The sequence below is a fragment of the Neovison vison genome, chromosome 14 (genome assembly GCF_020171115.1).
Source record: "Neovison vison isolate M4711 chromosome 14, ASM_NN_V1, whole genome shotgun sequence".
In the NCBI taxonomy this organism is placed as follows: Eukaryota; Metazoa; Chordata; class Mammalia; order Carnivora; family Mustelidae; genus Neogale; species Neogale vison.
In genome coordinates, this window is record NC_058104.1 from 40,271,117 (window position 1) to 40,295,156 (window position 24,040).

The 24,040-nt window shown below is 42.6% G+C and overlaps 1 protein-coding gene across 3 annotated transcripts in view; it reads left to right on the forward strand.

The window, feature by feature from the left end:
* The window catches only part of ITGAM (integrin subunit alpha M), a 44,207-nt gene extending 23,534 nt beyond the window's left edge, over positions 1 to 20,673 (forward strand). The window contains exons 12-31 of one of the 3 annotated variants that reach the window (XM_044233314.1): positions 6 to 148; positions 8,361 to 8,501; positions 8,594 to 8,803; positions 12,086 to 12,216; positions 12,311 to 12,474; positions 14,149 to 14,303; positions 14,400 to 14,531; positions 14,722 to 14,795; positions 15,025 to 15,166; positions 15,262 to 15,384; positions 16,732 to 16,811; positions 17,071 to 17,154; positions 17,492 to 17,567; positions 18,095 to 18,202; positions 18,444 to 18,527; positions 18,680 to 18,793; positions 18,879 to 18,980; positions 19,402 to 19,512; positions 19,944 to 20,052; positions 20,343 to 20,673. In XM_044233314.1, the coding sequence (XP_044089249.1) occupies positions 6 to 148; positions 8,361 to 8,501; positions 8,594 to 8,803; positions 12,086 to 12,216; positions 12,311 to 12,474; positions 14,149 to 14,303; positions 14,400 to 14,531; positions 14,722 to 14,795; positions 15,025 to 15,166; positions 15,262 to 15,384; positions 16,732 to 16,811; positions 17,071 to 17,154; positions 17,492 to 17,567; positions 18,095 to 18,202; positions 18,444 to 18,527; positions 18,680 to 18,793; positions 18,879 to 18,980; positions 19,402 to 19,512; positions 19,944 to 20,015 (2,246 nt within the window). In that variant the 3' untranslated portion in view covers positions 20,016 to 20,052; positions 20,343 to 20,673. Of the gene's footprint in view, positions 1 to 5; positions 149 to 8,360; positions 8,502 to 8,593; positions 8,804 to 12,085; positions 12,217 to 12,310; positions 12,475 to 14,148; positions 14,304 to 14,399; positions 14,532 to 14,721; positions 14,796 to 15,024; positions 15,167 to 15,261; positions 15,385 to 16,731; positions 16,812 to 17,070; positions 17,155 to 17,491; positions 17,568 to 18,094; positions 18,203 to 18,443; positions 18,528 to 18,679; positions 18,794 to 18,878; positions 18,981 to 19,401; positions 19,513 to 19,943 lie in introns of all 3 variants that reach the window. The other 2 variants (XM_044233313.1, XM_044233315.1) reach the window with 2 other exon arrangements.
* The last annotated feature ends 3,367 nt before the right edge of the window (positions 20,674 to 24,040 follow it).

Below are 24,040 nucleotides of genomic sequence, written 5' to 3' on the forward strand. Positions count from 1 at the left end.
TTCAGGTTATGCTGCTGAAGTCATCTTGAGGAGCAGGGTACAAAACCTGGTTCTTGGTGCACCTCGATATCAGCACACTGGCCTGGTGGTGATGTTCAGAGAGAGTGCTGGTACCTGGGAGAACAGTGGTGTTATCAAGGGCAGCCAGGTAAGTGCAGAGCACTTCCCTAACACTCTTTGAACTTCCCCATGATCCAGCAACTATGAGGTCAGACAGGCCACCTCAGAGGAGGAGTTCAGACATACTTCAGCTAAGCCCCTGCTCAGTGTCTGAGCAGCCCCAGGAGTTTGAATTTTTGAGTATCACTCCTGCAAGAGCAGTGTGATTTCATCTTATGTGGAGTATCTTATGTGGTATGAGAGGCAAAAATTTCTAGTTATCAATTATCCTTGCAAATTCCTGAAATAGTTCTGTGCTCATGACGTTGTGTCCGTAGTTCTGTGTGTATTCCTTTAATTTTCATCACTGGTTCACCAGTAATTAATGCATCATATGTGGATGAAACCAATTTAGTCTGTTTTTCATAATTCTTTGCGATTACTCAAATTCTTCAAATGCTCTTTTCATAGGTTTTATCCACACAAGTTGACTGTTGATGGCATAAGAGTGGGAGTGGCAGAGAATGGGGTGGGGGAGAATGTGTAGGGGAATTCCAGGAAGCCAACTGTGGATGTGATGCTATTTTTCTGTTTTGTTTGTGTAGTCCAAGATCACATGGAGAAGGATAGCTAGTGAAATCCTTCACCACACACAGGTATTACACATGCAAATTATAGTCAGTGGTGATAAATACTTAAACTGGGACAGTCTGGGTGTTATAAGAGCAAATGGGAGGGGCATCCACACAAGAGTATTGGGGAAGGTTTCCTGGAGAAAGTGATAGTTAAGGTGGAAGAACTAGAGAAGTGAAGAATGGGGAAATAAAGCACCAAAGAAGGGAGAGAGCAAGAGAGAGTTCAGGGTGTGTATGTTGGGGTTGAGGGAGTGTGGGTGAATACACTGGGAACAAGGGCAAGAAAAAGATCAATCTCAAATCTATCCACTCCCTCCATTTCTACTGAAATCAACCTGGTCCAGGCCATCATCATTTTTCCTGTGGACCTAGCTGTAGCCTTGCTGGTCTCTCATAGTCTCATGTTGTCTCCCTCTAATCCATAGAGGGAGGGTGAACTTTCCAAATGAGAAACTGTTTATATCAATCTGCAGTTTAAAACTCTTTGTTGACTACAGAGCAATATTTAATAAAATTTTAAGTCTATACAAATAGTACTTATAAAAAGGATAATACATCATGATCAAATGTGGTTTATCCAGGAATCAAGGCTTGTTCAGTAGTGCTGAGAAATGGGCAAGCTGATTCTAAAATTCATATGGAAATGCAAAGGACACAGAATAGCCAAAATAATCTTGAAAGAGAAGAATTTTCAATTTTAAAACTTACTGCCGATCTACAGTAATTAAGATGGTACCAGAAAAAGGATGGGCCTACAGATCGATGGAAGGGAACCGACAGTCCAGAAATAAACCTATATGTCTGCAACCAATTGATTTTTGACAAAGGTACCAAGTTCATTTAATGGGGAAAAGTAATCTTTCAACAAATGGTTCTGGGCCATTTGGATATCCCCTGCCTCATGATATACAAAAATTAACTCAAAATAGATAAAAACCCAAAGGCAAGAAATAAAGCTATAAACCTCTTAGGAGGAATCACATTAATTTTTGTAACCTTAGATTTGGCAGTGATCTTTTTCCACTTTTCTGGATTTTAAAAAATTTAAAGTCAATTAATTAACATAGAGTGTATTATTAGTTTCAGGGGTAGAATTAGTGATTTGTCTGTTGCATATAATACCCAGTGCTCATTACATCAAGTGCCCTCCTTAATGTCCATCACCCAGTTGCCCCATCCCCACCTCCCACCTCCCTGCCAGCGACTCTCAGTCTGTTTCCTCAAGTTCAGCATCTCTATAGCTTGCCTCCCTCTCTGATTTCATCTTTATTTTCCCCTTCCTCCCCCCATGTTTATCTGTTTTGTTTCACAAATTCCACATATCAGTGAAACCATATGGTATTTGTCTTTTTCTGACTTATTTCACTTAGCATAATACCCTCTACTTGCATCCATGTCATTCCAAATGGTAAGAGTTCATTCTTTTTGATGGCTGAGTAATATTCCACAGTACATCTTCATCCATTCATCCGTCACGAGACATCTGGTCTCTTTCCATATTTTGGCTACTGTGGAAATTGGTGTTATAAACCTTGGGGTTCATGTGCCCATTCAAATCATAATGTTTGTATACTTTGGATAAATACTGACTAGTGCAGTTGCTGGGTGTAGGGTAGCTCTATTTTTCACTTTTTGAGGAACCTCCCTACTGTTTTCTACCATGGATGCACCAGTTTGCATTCTCACCAAGTGTAAGAGGGTTTCTCTTCACATCCTTGCTAACATCTATTGTTTCCTGAGTTGTTCAATTTAACCAGTTTGACTGGTGTGAAGTGGTGTCTATTGTGGTTTTGATTTGTATTTCCCTGATGCCCAGTGATGTAGAGCATTTTTCATGTGTCTGTTGGCCATTTGTGTGTCTTCTTTGGAGAAATGTCTGTTATGTCTACTTTGGCAGTGATTTCTTAGCTATAACACCAGAAGCACAAATCACCAAAGAAAAAATAGATAAATTTGACTTCATCCAATGGAAAACTTTTAAGCATCAAAGGACACTATCAAAATGAAAAGAACAGAAAAAACAGTTTATAAAATCATATATCTGATAAAGATTTGGTATTTAAAATATGTAAAGAACTCTTACAGCTCAACAATAAAAAAGAGATGATGAAATTGAAAAATGGGCATAGGATTTGAATAGAAATTTCTCTAAAAGGGGATATACAAATGGCCAATAGGCACATGAAAAGAAGTTCAACATTATTAGTTATTAGGGAAATGCAAATCAAAACCACAATAGAGGGGCAAATGGGTGGCTTAGTTGGTTAAGTGTCTGCCTTTGACTTGGGTCATGATCCCAGAGTCCTGGGATCAAGCCCCACATGGGGTTCCCTGATCAGTGGGGAGCCTGCTTCTCCCTTTCCCTCTGCTACCCCCTTGCTTGTGTGCTCTCTCTCTTTCTCCCAAATAAATAAATAAATAAAATATTAAAAAAAACCCCAAACCACAATAGAGATACTACTAGAATGGCTATTTAAAGAAATGAAAAATAACAAGTATTGGTGAGGATGTGGAAAAACTGGAGCCTTCATACATTGTTGGTGGGAATGTTTCAAATAAAAAAAATCAATGTACATAGCACCATTGTTCATAACAGTCAAAAAGTGGAAAGAAACTAAAGTTCATCAGCTTATGAAGAGGTAAACAAAATGTGGTGTATCTTTACAATGAAATACTGTTTAGTCATAAGAAAGATGAACTGTTAATACATGTCACATGGATAAAACTTGAAAACTTTATGCTAAGTGAAAATAACCAGTAACAAAAGGCCACATATTGTATGATTTTATCTGCCTGAAATGTCCAGATTAGACAAATCCATAGAACTGGAGAGTAGATTAATAGTTGCCAGGAATAGAGGAAAGAAGGAATTGGATTTACTTCTAATAGATACAGAGTTTTTTTCTGGGGTGATGAAAATGTTCTGGAATTAGTGGAGATAGTTACATATCAACATAACAACATAAACATTCTTTATATACTAAAGACAACTGAACTTTTTACTTTGAAATGGTGAATTTTATGTTATGTAAACTTTATCTAAATTAAAAAGGACTATTCTGAAAAAAAGAGCAGTCAATGAAACTCACCATAACAGACTAGAGAAGAAAAAAACACAATAACCTTAATAGATGCAGATAAAGGATTTGACAAAATACAACATTTGTGATATTTAGCTTTCAGCAAACTTGGAACTCAAAGAACTTACTTAACCTGAAAAAGAACTCTTATTAAAAAAAAGTCCAAGGGAACCTCAGTGGCTCAGTTTGTTAAGCATCTGCCTCCAGCTCAGGGTATGATCTCAGAGTCCTGGGATTGATCCCCACTTCAGGCTCCCTGCTGAGCAGAGAGTCTGGTCCTTCCTCTCCCTCTGCCCCCCCCACCTACTCATGCTCACACACACACATTCTCTCTCTCTCCCTCAATAATAAATAAACGAAACCTAAAAAAAGTCCAGCTAACATCACACTAAAAAATAGAACTCCCCCCCAAAATTGGAAATAAAACAAGAATATTCACTTTTATAAAGAAAGGATGAAAAAGAACAGAACAAAAAGGGAAAATAATATAAAATAAAATAAAATAAGATGAAACCAGAGGGAGACAAACCACAAATGACTCTTTTTAAATTTTTTAAAATTTTAATTTTTCAGTGTTCAGTGTGAACAAAGACTCATTGTTTATGCACCACCCCAGTGCCCCATGCGATCCGCGTCCTCCTTAATACCCACCACAGGCTCACCATCCCTCCACCCTCTCCCTCCCAAAACCCTCAGTTTGTTTCTCAGAGTCCACAGTCTCTCATGCTTTGTCTCCCCGTCTGATTTCCCCCAATTCACTTTTCCTTTCCTTTTCCTAATGTTCTCCGTGTTATTCCTTATGCTCTGCAAGTGAAACCATAGGATAATTGACTGTCTCTGCTTGACTGATCTCATTCAGAATAATCTCCAGTCCCATCCACGTTGATACAAAAGTTGGGTGGGTATTCATCCTTTCTGATGGCTCCGTAATATTCCATTGTATATATGGACCATACCTTCTTTTTTTTTTTTAAATTTTTTTTCCAATTTATTTATTTTCAGAAAAACAGTATTCATTATTTTTTCACCACACCCAGTGCTCCATGCAAGCTGTGCCCTCTATAATACCCACCACCTGGTACCCCAACCTCCCACCCCCCCCGCCACTTCAAACCCCTCAGATTGTTTTTCAGAGTCCATAGTCTCTCATGGTTCATCTCCCCTTCCAATTTACCCAAAAGCACATACCCTCCCCAATGTCCATAACCCTACCCCCCTTCTCCCAACCCCCCTCCCCCCCAGCATACCTTCTTTATCCTTTCGTCTGTTGAAGGGCATCTTCACTCTTTCCACAGTTTGGTGATTGTGGCCATTGATGCTATGAACATTGGGGTACAGATGGCCCTTCTTTTCACTACATCTGTATCTTTGGGGTAAATACCCAGTAGTGCAATTGCAGGGCCATAGGGAAGTTCTATTTTTAATTTCTTGAGGAATCTCCACACTGTTCTCCAAAGTGGCTGCACCAACTTGCATTCCCACCAACAGTGTAAGAGGGTTCCCCTTATGGAGACATGTCTCGAAGTTGCTGTGGCTGAGGTTACTGCCTATGTTCTCCTCTAGGATTTTGATGGATTCCTGTCTCACGTTGGAGTCTTTCATCCATTTTGAGTTACTTTGTTTATGGTGTAAGAGAATGGTCGAGTTTCATTCTTCCATACATAGCTGTCCAGTGAAGACATACAAATAGCTAGGAGACACATGAAAAAATGTTCGTCATTAGCCATCAGGGAAAATAAAATCAAAACCACATTGAGATACCACCTGACACCAGTTAGAATGGCAAAGATAAACAATGAAGGAAACAACAAATGTTGGAGAGGGTGTGGAGAAAGGGGAACCCTCTTACACTGTTGGTGGGAATGCAAGTTGGTGCAGCCACTTCAGAAAACAGTGTGGAGATTCCTTAAGAAATTCAAAATCGAGCTACCCTATGACCCTGCAATTGCACTACTGGGTATTTACCTCAAAGAGACAGATGTAGAGAAAAGAAGGGCCATCTGTACCCCAATGTTTATAGCAGCAATGGCCACAGTCGCCAAACTGTGGAAAGAGTGAAGATGCCCTTCAATAGACGAAAGGATAAAGAAGATGTGGTCCACATATACAATGGAATATTACACCTCCATCAGAGAGGATGAACACCCAACTTTTCTATCAACACGGATGGGCTGGAGATTATGCTGAGTGAAATAAGTCAAGCAGAGAGAGTCCATTATCATATGGTTTCACTTGTGGAGCATAAGGAGTAACATGGAGGATATTAGGAGAAGGAAAGGAAAAGTGAATTGGGGGAAATTGGAAGGGGAGACAAGGCATGAGAGACTGTGGACTCTGAGAAACAAACTGAGCATTTTAGAGGGGGAGGGGAATGGGGGGGTGGGTGAACCTGGTTTTGGGTATTAAGGAGGGCACATATTGCATGGAGCACTGGGTGTGGTACATAAACAATGAATCTTGGACCACTGCATCAAAATTTATGATGCATTTTATGGTGACTAACATAACATAATTTAAAAAAAAGAAAGATACACTTAAGAGAATGAACAGACAAGCTACAGATTGGGAGAAAATATTTGCCAATTTTCCTTCTTTTTTAAATTATGTAGCTGACAAAAGACTTATATCCAGAATATATAAAAGATTCTCAAAAACTCAACACTAAGAAATTAAACAATCCAATAAAGAAGTAAGCTAAGTTTTTTTTTTTAGTATATGTGCTGCCAAAGTGAGCACAAGCTAAATATTTTTTTAAAGATTTTATTTATTTGTCAGAGAGTAAGAGAGAGCACAAGCAGGGGAAGCAGAAAATGAAGGGGGAGAAGCAGGCTCCCCATTGAGAAAGGAACCCGATGTGGAACTTGATCCCAGGACCCTGGGATCATGATCTGAGCAGAAGGCAGACGCTTAACTGACTGAGCCACCCAGGCATCCCAGTAAGCTAAATATTTTAACAGACACTTCAACAAAGAAGATACAGAGATGGCAAGTAAGCACATGAAAACATCCTCCATGTCATGAATCATTACAAAAAGGCAAATTAGCATGACTATTAGATACTATCACATAGCTATGAGAATAATTAACAGAAGGTAGTAAACTGGCAATATCAAGTCCTGGCAAGGATGTGCAACAACTAAAATCCTCATACATTTCTGCCTGAATGAAAAATGTCATGCCTACTTTGGAAACAATTTGTCAATGTCTTACAAAGTTTAATAAGCTGTTACCATACCGGCAATCTCACTTTGAGGTATTTACTTAGGAAAAACAATAACAGATGTTCACATGAAAACCTGTATGTGAATGCTTCCAGTGGCTCTATTCATAATTGCTAACAACGAGAAACAGTCCAAGTGTCACTCAACTGGGGAATGAATAAACAAACTGTGGTACATCCATATAATGGAATATCAGAAATATTGGAGATAAAAAGGAATGGACTACTTATATATGTAACAACCTGACTGGGTCTTAAAGGCATTACTCTGGATGAAAGGCTACATACTACATAATTCCATTCATACAACATTTTGGAAAAGGAAAAACTTTAGGGACAGAAAACAGGTCAGTGGTTGCCAGGGTTGGTGTTGGAGGGAACAGGTTGGTTACATTGGGACATGGATATTTTGGGAGTGATGAAACTTATATCTTGATCATTGGTGCTGGTTACATTACTTCATGCATTTGTCAAAACTTACAAAACTGTACTAAAGAGGCTGAATTTTATTGTATGTAAATTACTCCCTAATCAACTTGACCTAAAGACAAAAAAATCCTACTGACTTTAGGTGAAAGCTTAAATGCCTTTATTGGGCAATGAGTGAGGCCTTCATCAATGGTGTGTGGTGCAGAAATCAGATATATTGACTCATGTCTTGACATCCCCTGCACTTTTCCTTCCTGGAACTTGCCCCATTTTGAAATTGCTAAATACATCTCCCTGTTTGTCTCCTGTTCCATGGAGAGCCCAGGAAAGCACTGTGTTTCCACTACCCAGTCTCATGCTCAGCAAAGAGCAAAACTTTGTAAATGAATGAATGAATGAATGAATGAATGACTAAATGGGTGAGTCTTGTGGGTGAATTCTACAGATTGAACATATTTTTGTTTTTTGGAAACATACTTTAAAAATTATTTTAAAAGATAGACAATACTGCTCAATACCATGCAAAAAAAAAAATCCTGTAGCAAGTTATTTTTAACTTAAGCTAGTTGATTCCTTACTAGCCAGACTGTCAACATTGAAGATATTCTGTATTCTCTCCTAGGCTTTTCTGTGTAGTTTCTAATTCAACTTCTTCCTTGCTGTACTGACCATCTCCCTGGAACACCCTTGTTGGTCAATACTCAGCCTCTTCCCATGACCTCTCTAATATTTTCCTCTAGCTGGCAGTGCATTCAAATGAGAATTTGAATCATAACGAAAATAACATCTGCTTCCAAGTCCTTTCCCCAGCTGGTATGATTTTTTCCTCACAGGGAGAAAACACTCACACATTGACTTTGGTGGCAAGAGATGTGATCCTGGGCTCATCTCTTTCAGATTGGCTCCTACTTTGGGTCCTCTCTCTGCTCTGTGGATATTGACAAAGATGGCAACTCGGACCTGGTCCTCATCGGGGCCCCCCATTACTATGAGCAGACAAGGGGAGGCCAGGTGTCTGTGTGCCCCTTGCCTCGGGGGGTAAGTGGCTCCTGAGCCTGGGCTGGGTGTGACCTGGGTGTGGAGTTGAGGAGTTGCCTGTGTTGGGACTTGACATTCTTTTTATTCAACAGAGGACTAAGTGGCAGTGTGGGGCTATTCTCCGCGGGGAGCTGGGCCATCCCTGGGGCCGCTTTGGGGCAGCCATGACGGTGCTGGGGGATGTGAATGGGGACAAGCTGACAGACGTGGCCATCGGGGCCCCAGGAGAGCAGGAGAACGAGGGTGCTGTCTACCTATTTCATGGAACCTCAGGACTGGGCATCAGTCTGTCCCATAGCCAGGTAAGGTCGGGTCACTGTCCCCATTATGTCAGTAGCCTCTTTGTTGATCTGTTCCTTTCTCATTCAGCATCCCCATGGCTGCCAGATCAATTCTCCCAATACTACTGTTCAGAACCTTCAAAAGTAATAACACATTTTATGGAAATTCTTGCCACAACTATAGGAGGCGCATGGGACATCACCACTCCCACTTTATCGATTAGATGAGGAGATTAAAGCTCAGAGGTTGTACCTGACCAGCTGGAAGTGTTGGGATGTAGGCATTGTTTTCTTCTGAATCTCAGTCAGTCTTGGTAGGGAGACCGATAGTCCTGTTTTGCTCAGATCTGTCCTACTTTTAGTACTGAAAGTAAGAAGGATCTTGCTCTTCGTTTAATGCTCTGCTCTTGCTTTCTTGAAGTTATTGATTTTTGAGCAAGGTGTTCTGCACTTTTATTTATTTATTTAGGTACTGGATCCTGCAAATTATGTAGCCCATCTTGGTAGTTGGTCACTTGAAATTTTGGTTGCCACAACTGGTTTCCTCTGAAATACCTCCCTGTTACCTGCTCGATGGAGTCCACTATTGAGAGGGACTCCCACAGTCTGGTTCCTTCCTGTCACCGCCTTCACACCCACTGTGCTTCCACCCTTGGGTCTCTGGCTTTTTTCCAGCTTCACATTTTTCTTAAGTGTTTTTCCTTCCAGTCCCTCCATAGCACCTGCCAGATCTCTCATGCCAGAGGTTCGATCTTGTCAAGATAATGAAATAACCTGAAGGATTTAAAAAAACACAGATGCTTAGGCCCTGCTAGTGTGGGTTCTAATTTAATTAGTCTGGAGTTGGTGCCCCAGGTATCAATAGAAATTTCCAGCATCTTATTTAGAAAATTTTCAAATTTACAGCAAAGTTGAAGGAACTGTATAAGAACACCCATATATTTACAACCTAGAATCTACAGTTAACATTGACCACTTATGTTATCACACATCCTTTTTTTAAAATTTCTTTTTTTAATTTTTCAGCGTAACAGTATTCGTTGTTTTTTAAAAATTTTTAAATTTATTTTCAGCAAAACAGTATTCATTATTTTTTCACCACACCCAGTGCTCCATGCAAGCCGTGCCCTCTATAATACCCACCACCTGGTACCCCAACCTCCCACCCCCCGCCACTTCAAACCCCTCAGATTGTTTTTCAGAGTCCATAGTCTCTCATGGTTCACCTCCCCTTCCAATTTTCCTCACATCCAGTCTTTGATTCACTCTATTTCTATCCATCCATGAGTCTATCCTGTTTTTTAATGCATTTCCAAGTATGTTACAATGCCCTTAACTACTTAAGCAGTTAACTAGAATTCACTAGTTAGAATATCTAGTTGGATATTCTAGTTAAATATATCTAGTTAGAATATCACTAATTAGAATTCAATATTTACTGACTGTTGTTTTTAAGATAACATTTACAGACAGGAGATGCACAAATCCTTTGCCATTCAATGATTTTGACAAATGCATACATCTGTGTAACCCACATTCCTATCAAGACATAGAACATAATTACCACTCCAGGAAGTTCTCTCCTGCCATTATCCAGTCAATTTCGGACACTGCTCTCTTCGAAAGGAAACCACTGTTCTGATTATTTTCCACCATAGATTAGTTTTACTTACTCTAGAACTTCATATAAATAGAATAGTATACCATGTAGGCTCCAGCATTTTATTTATTTATTAAATTACTTATTTATTAAAAGTTTTATATCTTTATTATTAATTGTGTCTTTAAAATTTTATTTAAATTCTAGTTAGTTAACATATAGTGCAATATTGGTCTCAGGAATAGAATTCAGTGATTCATCACTTACATGCTAAACCCACTCCAGCATTTGTTAGTTGCTGCCAGGGCTAAGAACCACTGCCTTCCTTCTCGCTGCATCATGGAGCCTCTTTCCACCATTGTGTGACTCTTATAATTAGACCTTTTTTCACTCACTCCTGTTGCTTCTCTGTGTATATGGGGTGTGAAGGCTCTAGTTTTACTTTATCTTCAAAAAAGATCATTCTGTCCTTTTCTGCTGTTCTACTTATCCTATCCTGTTCCACAGTTTGTGTTTTGTCTTGCTTTTTCTCTATGGTTAGGGAGGAGGGTGGTTAGTGTTTGGATAAGTAAGCATGCTGTGGCTCTCCCAACTACTTAATTTTACATTATACTTAATTACAAAACAAAACTTCCTCCCAACAGAATACCATAAATTTTTCTCAAAAAACTTCGAGGCATAATGTGCATTCAGTAAACACACACATCTTAAGTGATGAATTTTTACATATCAGTGAAGCTGAGTAAGCACCATCTCGATTGAGATTTAGCACATTCCCAGGAACTCATCCTTCCTCATCCTTCGTTTTAGTTGAAAAAATAACTTGTTAAAAAACCGAGGTAAAATATACATGACATAAAATTTACCATCTTAACCATTTTTCAGGTGTGCAATTCAGTGGTATTAAATGCATGACAAAAATCACTTTTAAAATTTCCTTTAAATTTTTTTGGCTGTTATTTGTAGAGTGTTTTTTTAAATTTAAATTTAGTTAGTCAGCATATACTGCATCACTAGTTTCCGATTTAGTGTTCAATAATTCACCAGCTGCGCTTCACACCCAGTGCTCATCACATGCCCTCTTTAATGTTGCAGTGTTATTCTTGCACATAGATTGAAGAGTTAAAATTATTCTTAAAGTTTCATTATGGAAAATGACAATCACCACACTCACACAGTAACTTCCTCTTTATTTTCTCTTTGCTTGAAACTTCTTGCAGCTCTTTCAATGATTCTCCATAATTCTCAATGACATGATGATTTTGTTGCTTCTTCATTATTGTTTTAACGTTGACTTCCATTATGGGAGGTGAGGATTGACCTTGCTTTCAGAAAGCTTGCCACCTCTGACCTTTCGCCCTCTTGCTCCACTCCTTAGATGAGAATTTTGGTAAGATCAGTATTCAGTGTTTGCATTATCCTGACCATGTGAAAAGATTCAGCTTAGTCAAATAGCATGCTGTGTCATGTCTTTCCTGTAAAACTTTGTTTTTCTTGGAAAACCTGGGTAATTGATAGAAATTTTGGGTGTCATCTCAAGGCTGTGGTCTAAAGCTGAATAATGCCTTAATTTCCTTGAGAAGCTGTAGGAGATGTGACCGAAGTGGAGCCCAGACAATACGTCCTGGGGTCACTCTGGGCAATTGAATCACACACTTTCCTATTCTTTCCCACTCCCTTTCTCTCCCCCTTTCTACCCTCAGAGGATTCAAGGCTCCCAGGTCTCCCCCAGGCTCCAGTATTTTGGTCAGTCACTAAGTGGGGGCCAGGACCTCACAATGGATGGACTAGTAGACCTGGCTATAGGGGCCCAAGGCCATGTGATGCTGCTCAGGTGAGAACTTCTTTTAGAGCACACCAAATATCTTCTCTTTAAGAAATGGCTTTATTGCATGAAGGCCCCTGATGGCCCTCTGGTGTCCCTATAGATCCCAGCCTGTGCTGCGTCTTGAGGTGACCATGGAGTTCACACCCAAGGAATTGGCAAGAAATGTGTTTGAATGTCATGAAAAGGTGGAGAAAGGCCAGACTGCTGGAGAGGTCAGAGTTTGCCTCCATGTTCGCAAGAACACACGGGACCGACTAAGAGTAGGTGAGGTTGGGTAGGTAAGTCTGAAAGGGTTAAATGACTAGAGACATTGATGGGTGGGCCACTCCAGTCTTCCCAGCCTCTGTCAGTTTAGAGCAAACTTCCAGACAGGTTTTGGCAGGCTTTTATAAGCTTGGCTGGAGTGAAAAGGGACTTCTCTGGCTGGGTGGAGAGCCCCAGCAAACCTCACCAAAAAGTGAGTATGCAGTACTCCCTTACTCTCTCAGTTCTCCAGAGAAGCCATGGCCCCACTCCTGTGAACTAACCAGGATTTTTTTTAAGCTCAAGAGATGACTCATTTAAATGGGAGTTTGGGTCGATGAAGCTAAACACAAATTCACAAAACATTCAAACATGCATTTTTTCACAACTAACTTGACTTTCTCCTTATCTCTATTCTGAAAAAGTAGCATTGTGCTTGGTATGGAGGAATAGTAATGGTGCTACTAGGGAGAAATGGGAAGGAAATAAAATTAGGTTTCTAGCAGTAATCTTACTGGGCTGAGGAGATAGCAGTCAGTTTCGGGCAGCCAGCATGGCAAGACACTGAGAGCAAAATGTTGGAGAGTAGAGAATTGCATAGAAGGTGCAGTATAAATTCCTCTCAAGTCATTGGCTGAATTCTTAAGCCATGTATGTCTAGGTCAGGACTCTAAGAAACTCAGTAGAAGATAGCAGCTAAAGAGTTGAGTAGAAGTTGAACTCTCCAGTGCTGGGGAGACAGAAATGTGAGAGAGAGGTTGGTAAGCAACTTGGTCTTTCTATTGGAACAATGTCTATTCATACCAGCAACCAAGAGAAACAGTAGATAATAGAAATAGACTGATAGGTGATTCAGGAATTAGTTATTAGGAATTTAAAAATAACTACAGTGAATATCTTCAAGAAAAAAGAGGAAGTGGTGAAGTTTAGAAAAGACCTGGAATTCATAAAATAGATTAAAATGGAAATCTAGCACTGAAAAATACAGAGACTGAAATTAAGAGCTCAATAAATACATTTAATAGGTTAGAAGCAGAACAGAGAATTGGTGAACTGGAAAATAAATCAACTGAAAATATTTCGAGTAACACATGGAGAGAAAAAAGGATGAAAAATACAGAGAGAAATCACAAGACATATGGAACACAGTGAAAAATTTAATAAATATATAATTGGAATTCCAAACAGAAGAAAGAGAGAGAATAAGAAGCAACAAAATAGTGGTAACACATTTTCTAAAACTGATGAAAGACATCAAGATTCTCTGCCAAATCAAAGAAGGATAAATATAAAGGAAACCATACCATAGTATATTATACCAATGTATAAGACATTATATATTGTACCATACCAAAGCACAAACTTCTGAAGACCAAAGTAAAGAAAAAAGTTGAGAATTTCCAGGAAAATATACTTAATATTTTAGGATGTAACAGAATAACTGCCATTTATTGAGCACTTCCTATGTAGCAGGCATTGTGCTAAATGCTTTATGGACACTATTTCATTTAATTTTCACCATGAAGAAGGTACAATTATTATTCTCAAATTAAAAATAAGGAATGGAGATTCAAAGAGGTCATATAACATGCCAAAAGTTATATGGTTGGAGAGCAATAGATATGAACCTTAAACTCATGCTTGTTTGACTCCAAAGCTGGCCTCCTCACCACCATGCTGCCCTGCCCTCCTCAGGAGAGATCCAGAGTATCGTTACGTATGACCTGGCTCTGGACCCAAGTCTCCCACATCCCCGAGTTGTCTTTGATGAGACAAAGAACAGCACACGCAGACAGACAAGGATCTTGACTCTGAATCAAGAATGTGAAAGCCTAAAGCTACTGTTAGTGGTGAGCAAGAGATGGCCACACTTCTGGGTCCTTCGAGCATGGGGTGGGCTTGGGAAGCTGAGGAAGGCAGACCCTTAAACCCCTGTTATCTCTCAGTATTGTGTAGAGGACTCAGTGACCCCCATCATCCTGCACTTCAACTTCTCTCTGGTGGGGAAGCCTTTGCCCTCATTCAAGAACCTCCAGCCATTGCTGGCTGTGGATGCTCAGAGACACTTCACAGCTTTGGTGAGTCCTCAACTTGTGGTCCTGCAGGAGCATGGAAGGGACCAGAGGCCAAGATCACTGAAGCACATTTTATTTCATTTCATGTAATTTTATTTCAATAATTTGTTTTATTGTTTCATTTCACATCATTTCATTCTTTCCTTTCATCATATTCTCTCTCTCTCTCTCTTTTTTTTTTTTTTTTTGGTAGTTTCCCTTTGAGCAGAATTGTGGCAGTGACAGAATCTGCCATGATGACCTCAGCATCACCTTCACTGTTATGGGGTGAGTTTCTTTTCCTCACTGCTACCTGCAAATCTGCACCACAACTGGTGCTTTGTTCTTCTCCAGGCCTGTAAGGGAGCCTGGCACAGAGCAGCTGCTTCAGAGGTGTTTGTGTGGCTGCCCCATTCACTGTCTTCTCTCTCCAAGCATCTGTGCCTCCTTCCCACCAAGGCAGACTTGCCACATGGAAGCCCTCAGCATCTCATGGCCTGGCTTATTCTTCCCACAGCCTGGACACCCTGGTGGTGGGTGCTCTCCGAGACTTCAACGTGACATTGACTGTGAGAAACCAGGGTGAGGACTCCTACAGAACTCAGGTCACCATCTTCTACCCACCTGGCTTGTCCTATCGGAGGGTGTCGGTGACCCAGGTAACCAAATCCTTCTCAGGCTCTGTTTGACTTTATTTTCCCTGTCTCTACAGTGGGTGCTTGACATCACTCCCTCTGTCTCCCTTGTCTTCCAGAAGCAGCTCTCATGGAGACGTTGGCGCCTGATTTGTGAGGCTGAGGACTCCACCCATGGGCCTGAAGGCTTGAAGAACAGCAGCTGCGGCATAAACCACCCCATCTTCCCAAACTCCTCAGAGGTCAGGCTGCCGTCCTCCTCCCTTTTTCCCTTTTGTTTTCTCCTGAATTCTTCTCTCTCTCTTTTTGACTCTTATTTTGAAAGATAGTTTTATTGAGATAGAATTGAATTCACCCATTTCAGGCACACAGTTCAATGGCTTTTAGTGTGTTCACAGAGTTAATACCGATTTTAGAATTTTTTTTTACCTCAAGAAAATACCCTGCTCTCCTTAGCCATCAGCTCCAGTCCGGTCATTTCTCCAAGCTCTAGGCAGCCAGTACTTTGTTTTCGGTGTCTAGATTCACCTATCCTGGACATTTCGTGTAAATGGGTATATACAGTATGTGGCCATGTTTTCAAGGATCATCCATGTTTGCAGCATGTATCAATACTTCATTTCTTTTTATGGCTGGATAGCAGTCTGATATATGGATGCACCACATTTTTAAAAATTTATTTTCAGCGTGACAGAATTCATTGTTTATGCACCACACCCAGTGCTCCGTGCAAGCCGTGCCCTCTCTAACACCCACCAACTGGTACCCCAACCTCCCACCCCCCTCCGCCCCTTCAAAACCCTCAGATTGTTTTTCAGAGTCCATAGTCTCTCATGGTTCACCTCCCCTTCCAATTTCCTCCAACTCCCTTCTCCTCTCTAACACCCCTTGTCCTCCATGCTATTTGTTATGCTCCACAAATAAGTGAAACCATATGATAATTGACTCTCTCTGCTTGACTTATTTCACTCAGCATCATCTCTTCCAGTCCCATCCATGTTGCTACAAAAGTTGGGTATTCGTTCTTCCTGATGGAGGCATAATACTCCATGGTGTATATGGATGCACCACATTTTAAAAATTAACATGTACTGTATTATTTGTCCCAGGGGTACGGGTCTGTGAATCAGCAGTCTTACAGAATTCACAGCACTCACCGTAGCACAGACCCTCCCCAGTGTCCATCACCAGCCGCCCTATCCCTCCCCGCTGCCAGCAGCCCTCAGTTTGTTTCCCGAGATTAAGAATCTCTTAGGTTTTCTCCCTTCCTGGTCCCATCTTGTTTCACTTTTCCCTCCCTTCCCCCCACAAACCCCCACCCCTGCCTCTCAAATTCCTCATATCAGAGAGATCATATAATGATTGTCTTTCTCTGATTGACTTATTTTGCTTAGCATAAATACCCTCTAGTTCCATCCATGTCATTGAAACTGGCAAGATTTCATTTTTTCCCCCAAGCGATTTGTTTTTCTTTTTTTTTCATTAGCCCTCAGGGAGATTCAAATTAAAACCACATTGAGATATCACCTTCGGTTAGAATGGCCAAAATTAGCAAGACAGGAAACAACCTGTGTTTTCTCTACCTCCAGGTCACCTTTACTCTCACATTTGGTGTGGAATCTGATGCTTCCTTGGGAAACAGACTACTCCTCAAGGCCAATGTGACCAGGTGGCTGGGCTCAGCTTCCCCACTTTGAGGTCCCAAACCCCTCCCCAGTGTGGACCACTGCCCTCTCCCCACTGGTTCTCCCTTCAGCTCATCCATTCACTCATTCGTTCAGTAAATACCAACTGAGCGCCCACCATGTACCAGGCGCTGTACTCAGCGCTGCTGGTGTGACAGCATGGATAAGACCTGTGGCTCCTGCCCTTACAGAGATCATAATTTCGTGAAAAGGATACACAAGAAAGCTCTCTGTTTCCCTCAGTGAGAACAACACGACTAGGACCAACAAAACCGAATTCCGGCTGGAGCTGCCTGTGAAATACACTGTCTTCGTGGTAGTCATCAGGTGCTGGCTTCTAGGGCTTTAGCCCTGCCTTTACCACTGGGCCAAACATGGCCCATGGTGTATTTGTGTGTGCGCACGTGTGTGTGTCTAGCATCTGTGAGCATGGGTGTGTATTTGTGCATGTGTGTGTGCATGTGTGTGTGCATGTGTGTGCACGGCCCAAGCTAGCACATTCTGTGTGTCGACGTCTCTGGCCCATACACCATCCCGCTGGCAGCCTCTCAGGACAGCCTCACCCTTATGTCTGTTTATTCCCTAACACACTTAGCCCAACACCTCTTCTCAGGACACATTTGAAGTCCTGACACCTCCTTTACTTTCTTCTTTCTCCCATCAGCCATGAGGTCTCCACTAAATATCTCAGCTTCGCAGCTGCAGAGAAGACCAGCCGCATTATAGAGCACAAGTATGAGGTGGGTAGCTGAGAAGGAAGCAGGGAGGGAAATCAGTGTGACGGGCAAGTGATAATGGGAAATCGTGGCAGGAGACACGCATTAGATGCTTACTACGTGCTGGGCTCTGTTGCAGGCTCACTTTCATTCTGTACACACCCAGGACTGCGTGCGCAGGCGTACACACACACACACACACACACACACCCCTCATTCTATCATTACAATGATTCTTTGAATCAGGGACTGTCATTATCTCCAGTTCGTAGATGGAACAAATGAGGCTCAGAGAGGTTAACAGAACACAGCCACGGTCTCAGCCCTAGTCGTGGAAGAGCCACTGCTTCGTACCAGCCTGTCTGGCTTTCAAATCTGTGTTTAACCCCTACCCTCTTCTGACTCCCAGAAAGCATCAGGAGGCAGGCTTCTCGGGACTGCGAGGCCTCTTCGGTGTACGGGGCTGTCAGGGGTCGGGAGGCCGACTCTGGGTGCTGGTGGGCGCGGAAAGGCAGAGTGCTGATACCCACCACCCTCCTCCTACTGTGCAGTTGAACAACTTGGGGCAAAGGAGCCTCCCCATCAGCGTGGTCTTCTGGGTGCCTACCAAGCTGAACCAGGTCACTGTGTGGGACAAGCTTCAAGTCACCTTTTCCAAGGTAAGTCTAGCTGGGCTTGAGGAGTGACCCAACTCCCACCACCACAGCCCTGGTCTTTCCTAAAATCTCTGGGGTTTTGTTTGTTTGTTTGTTTGTTGTTGTTTGATTTTGGAGACTTTTTTTTTTTTTTTTTTTGGAGCCATTTTGACCCTCTCCTGGACCTTGGCCATTTCAGTCTCCTTGATGGTGGACCCAGGAGCCCTCATTTTCTGCCTTTCTCACACTGTCTCTCTTTCCTTAGAACCTTTCCAGCACTTGCCACAGCAAGGAGTGGGAACCCCCTCTCTCTGATTTCCTGGTGGAGCTTAAGAAGACTCCAGTGGTGGTAAGAACAACCCTAACCAGCTTTAGGGACACGTGCAGACTCAGCACTGTTCCTTTATTAGTGCTGAGTACCATCTGCCACCAGTGTGCGCTGGGTGCATGGGTATTTTCTGTACCCAGCTGAGTCATTCCTGCCCTCTGCTCTCGCCCCAGAACTGTTCCATCGCTGTCTGCCAGAGAATCCAGTGTGACATCCTGACCTTTGGCATCCAGGAAAAGGTCAATATCACCCTCCAAGGCAACCTCTCATTTGACTGGTATATCAAGGTACGTGAGGGCCAAGGCTCAGCTGGGCACAGACACGATACTTCAGGGGCCCACAGGTCCAACTCCCATCCTTTCTCCCCCACAGACTTCAACAAACTACCTTCAGATTGTGAGCACAGCAGAGGTCTTGTTTAATGATTCGAAGTTTGCCATGCTTCCAGGACAGGAGGCATTTCTGAGGGCCCAGGTATTTTCCTCTGACCCAGAGGGACTATGGGACGGAGAAGGGGAGGCTGGGCTTGTGGCAATCTCTAGGTAAAGCCATAGAGTGAGACAAGGGAGGAGGAGTGAGGGGCACCGGGTGGCTCAGTGGGTTAAGCCTCTGCCTTCAGCTCAGGCCATGATCTCAGGGTCCTGGGATCGAGCCCCACATCGGGCTCTCTGCTTGGCAGGGAACCTGCTTCCTTCCCCCTCACCCTCTGCCTGCTGCGCTGTTTACTTGTGATCTCTCTCTCTCTGTCAAAGAAAGAAATAAAATCTTTAAAAAAAAAAGGGGGAGTCAGGGCACAGGGAGGGGCTAGTCGTTGGGTTCAGGGAGTGCACAGGTTCTGACGGGGGAACCCCTAGAAATCTGAAGTTCATCATTACCCTCTCTCCCTCTGCCACAGACAGAAACCAAAGTGGAGCCAACTGAAGTGCACAGCCCTTTACCACTTATAGTGGGCAGTTCAGTGGGCGGGTTGGTGCTTCTGGCCCTCATCACTGCTGGACTGTACAAGGTACCCCCTCTTCCTGTCTGCTCCCCTCTCCCTCACTGCTTCTTACTCAGAAGCTCATTACTGGCTTTGACTCCCACCAAGTCACAGAGTCCGTTTCCTCAGCTATGAAATGAGCGTCAATACCATTTTGTGAAGGTAATTGGGTATGAACCCAATATATGTGATACACTTAGAATGCTCCCTGGTATAGAATGACCACTATATAGGTATTAATTTTCCCTGCTCCTTCTGTATTTTTTTTCCTTTTCTATCTTTCCTGTCTGTAACATTAATGCCTCTCTTTCCCTGCCCCATTTCCCCCAGGTCTCTTTAGAGTCTGCCACATTTTTCATTCTGCCTCCTGATCTCTCTGTCTCCCCTCCTGGTTTGCATGGCCTTCACCACTTCCCTGGCTTTGCTGGTCATTACTCCCTTTGTCTCTGCCTCCGCAGCTTGGCTTCTTCAAGCGGCAGTACAAGGACATGATGAGTGAAGCTGGTCCCAGTGCTGCCCAGCCCCAGTAGCAGCTCCTTCCCCCTCGAGTGGCCTCTCCTGCAAGAAGTAAGACATTGGTTAGACCTACTGTGCAGGTCCTCAGGCTGTTGGACAGATTCATGTATTAGGGGAGTGGGGTGGTAGCAACTCATTCAGGAAAGAACAGCTTGGACTTCCATTCATGTGTGTATATGTTTGTTCAAGTGTGTGTACAAGCATATGCATGAGTTGTATGCATGACTCAGATGTCTCTTGGAAGGGGATGAGTGCTTTCAGTACAACCTCTCAGGAAGAAGGGAATTGCTTGAGATTCCTTACATGTGGGTGAAGGTGCCATGGGACCTTCCTTCTGACAGAGGTGATGGCAGCTTTTGTGAGTGAACATAAAGGGAAATGCAACAGATTCTGATCCTGCTAAAGGAAGAGAGACCTCCTTTCATGGGCAAGGACATAGACCTGCGGGAGCCTGTTCAGTAGGGTGGAGACCACACTGGAGGAATCATGATCGAGTCAGGATCTGGTCAGCCACCAGGAGCCTGTCCACCCATTCCACACTTGAGCTGTATAAGGTCCAAGGAGCAGTGGTGCACCTCCCTTTATCTATGTATTTACTTACTATTTTAATGTTATTTTTATTTTTTGGATAGATAAACCCATCTGTTAAAAAAATAAAAAGATGTGCAAGCATTTGTGGTGAAGTTTCCCTTCATTCTGGTCCCCACAGCCATTCAGGTCCCTCCTAAGGGGCTGTCAAGGTTGTGTGTATTTTGGGGTCTCCTCCACAAAGATTCTAGGCATATGCAAACACATACACAAATACAAGCTTTTTGCACAAATTAAAACATGTTATTTATACTGTTCTGCATCTTGCTTTATTCATTAATATAGCTCAGATGTTTTATATCGATACATAAAGCATTTTTTCATTCTTTTATACAGCTGCATAGTGTCCCTTTGTGTGGGTGGGTCATAATGTATTTAACTGGTTTCCTTTTGATATTCCCAACCTCTAGCAAATAAAAACATGGTGAATTAATAAATTGAATATGTTACTTTTGTATATGTATAATTTATAGGTTACGTTCTCAGAAGTTTGAGTTCTCCCAGAAGTAAACCCAAGATAAGAATTTGAGTGACACTGAAAAACAACCTGAGAGTTTTGAAGGGGCGGGCGGTGGGAGGTTGGGGGAACCAGGGGGTGGGTATTGAGGAGGGCACGGATTGCATGGAGCACTGGGTGTGGTGCAAAAACAATGAATACTGTTACTCTGAAAAGAAATAAAAAATGTAAAAAAAAAAGAATGAAATTTAAAAAAAAAGAATTTGAGTGAAAGAAGTTTATTTAAGAGTGTCCCTAAGAAATAGGGGAGGGATGTGAGCTGGGAAGGAAAGTATTTTTAAGAGACACCACTGTGTCACCTCATTGGGAGTTCTGGGAGACAGTAGAATGCAAACCTCAGCATTGTCCCATTTGAAGACAGAAGGAACTGGAGTATGTCTATGGTTGGCCCTTGAACAATGCTGGGATTAGGGGCACTGATCCCTCATGCCATTGGAAATCCATGTATTTGACTCCCCAAGAACCTAATTACTAACCCTAACTGATAACATAAACAGACACCTAATTTGCATATTGTGTGTATTATGTATTCTTACAGTAAAACTCAAGAAAAGAAAATGTCATTAAGAAAATCATAAGGATAGGGGCACCTGGGTGGCACAGTGGGTTAAGCCTCTGCCTTCAGCTCAGGTCATGATCTCAGGGTCCTGGGATTGAGACCTGCATAGGGCTCTCTGCTCAGCAGGGAGCCTGCTTCCCCTTCTCTACTTGCCTGTCTCTCAGCCTACTTGTGGTCTCTCTCATTCAGTCAAATAAATAAATAAAATCTTAAAAAAAAAGAAAATCATAAGGAGAGAGGGGGCAAGGTGGCAGAGAAGTAGGAGGCACTGTTTCAACCGGTCCCCTAAAGTGAGCTGATTATCTACCAAAGCACTCTGATCACCCATGAAATCAGCCTGAGATTAGAATTATACACGTCTGGATCTCTATGGGGGCAGAAGACTCCAGTGGGCAGATAAAGCAGAGTGGGAACATTGGACTGATGTCGGAAGATAAACAAAAGGGGGAGGGAGCCACCAGAAGCCACCCAGTGGAAAGTAATACCCAATACAAGAGTGCCATGTGATTGGGGACCAGCATTAACTTGGAGTCTGGTTAAAAGCACTCAAAAAGAACAAAAGATCTTAAGGGGAAGTTGGTGGAATTGGGCGGTTAGGGACATGGCTTATGCCCATGGACCCAGGATGGCCACCATTGGTGCTGTGCCAGAGTGAGTGCGGCAAAGAAGCCAGGCCTTGGTCCCTGAGCTGCTGGTGCCCAGGAGAGCATCTGGGTGGCGCGCACATGAGGGAGTCTGGTGTGGACGCCAGCTGGTGTTCTCTAGAACTGCAGCTTTTTGCACTCTGCACTCACGCGGTGCGACTGGGGTCTGAGTCACACTCCACACCCTCCCCTGAGAGAGGTCTGTGCAGGCGTTAGTGGGTGTTCTCTAGGACCGGTGAGAGTCTGAACACTCCCAGCATGAAAATCTCAGTGTGCTGTCTCCGGTTGGGACCTCTCCAGTGGTCTGGACCTGCCCAGACAGCCATGGCGGAGGCAGCCACTGGAAGCCAGCTCTCTGGACTAGTTAGTACTTCTCCTGGTTTTGGTAGCACCAGGGTAGGAGCAGGAGCTCCTGTGACCCCTGAGACTTGGCTGGGGTTGTGCTCTGCCAGTGGGAGGTGGCAGAGGGGGAATTTATGTGCTCTGGAGCACCCAGAGGGGAACAGACTGAGGCTTCTCTGTGAGACAGAGGTCTCAGCAAACTGCCGTTTGCTTTTGTCTAAACCTCCAAAGAATCACCAAAAGCCACCAAGTGAGGAAAAAGAAAAACAAACAAAACAAAACAAACAAAAAAACCCTCCAGAGAACAAAAGCCTGAAAAACCAGTTTCCTCAGAGCCCAGCCCCTTGATAGGGGGCAGGACTCAACTCCAGCAAGACTGCTTGAAAAAAACCACGTGGCATCTATGATCTGTTTATTTCTGAGAGAGGCATGTTAAGATCTCCAACAATTAGTGTATTCATATCAACATGACTCTTTATCTTGATTAACAGTTTTCTTAAGTAATTGGCTGCTCCCATATTGGGAGCATAGATATTTACAATTGTTAGATCATCTGGTAGATAGTCCCTTTAAGGATTATGTAGTGTCTTTCTGTATCTCTGACTACAGTCTTTAGTTTGAAGTCTAATTTATCTGATATGAGAATCGCTACCCCAGCCTTCTTTTGAGTCCCATTGGCATGAAAGATGCTTCTCCACCCCTTCACTTTCAGTCTGCGTGTATCTTTAGGTTCAAAATGGGTCTCTTGTAGACAGGATATGGATGGGTCCTGTCGTTTTATCCAGTCTGCAACCCTGTGCCGTTTTATGGGTGCATTTAGGGAATTCACATTGAGAGTGATTATTGATAGATACGTTTTTATTGACATCGTGTTACCTTTGAAATCTTTCTTTCTGTAGATTGTCTCTATATTTCTGTTCAATGTTATTCTTGGGCTTTTTCCTCCTTTAAAGAAGCCCCCTTAATATTTCCTGCAGTATCGGCTTGGTGGTTGCATAGTCTTTTAAGCCTTGCCGGTCTTGGAAACTCTTTATCTCTCCATCCATTTTGAATGTCAGTCTTGCTGGATAAAGTATTCTTGGCTGCATGTTCTTCTCATTCAGTGCCCTGAACATATCTTGCCAGCCTCTTCTGGCTTGCCAGGTCTCTGTGGACAGGTCTGACGTTATTCTGATGGGCTTTCCTCTGTATTTAAGGATCTTCTTTGTCCTAGCTGCTTTCAAGAGGTTCTGCCTACAATTATAATTCTTCATTCTTACTATTAGGTGTCTCGAGAACTTTCGAGAATCTGTAATCTTGGGGGGAAACCTTTCGGCCTCTAGTATTATTAAATACATAGCCATCCAAGCCTCCCTCAAAAAAAAAAAAAAAAGTAAAAATCCAGAATAC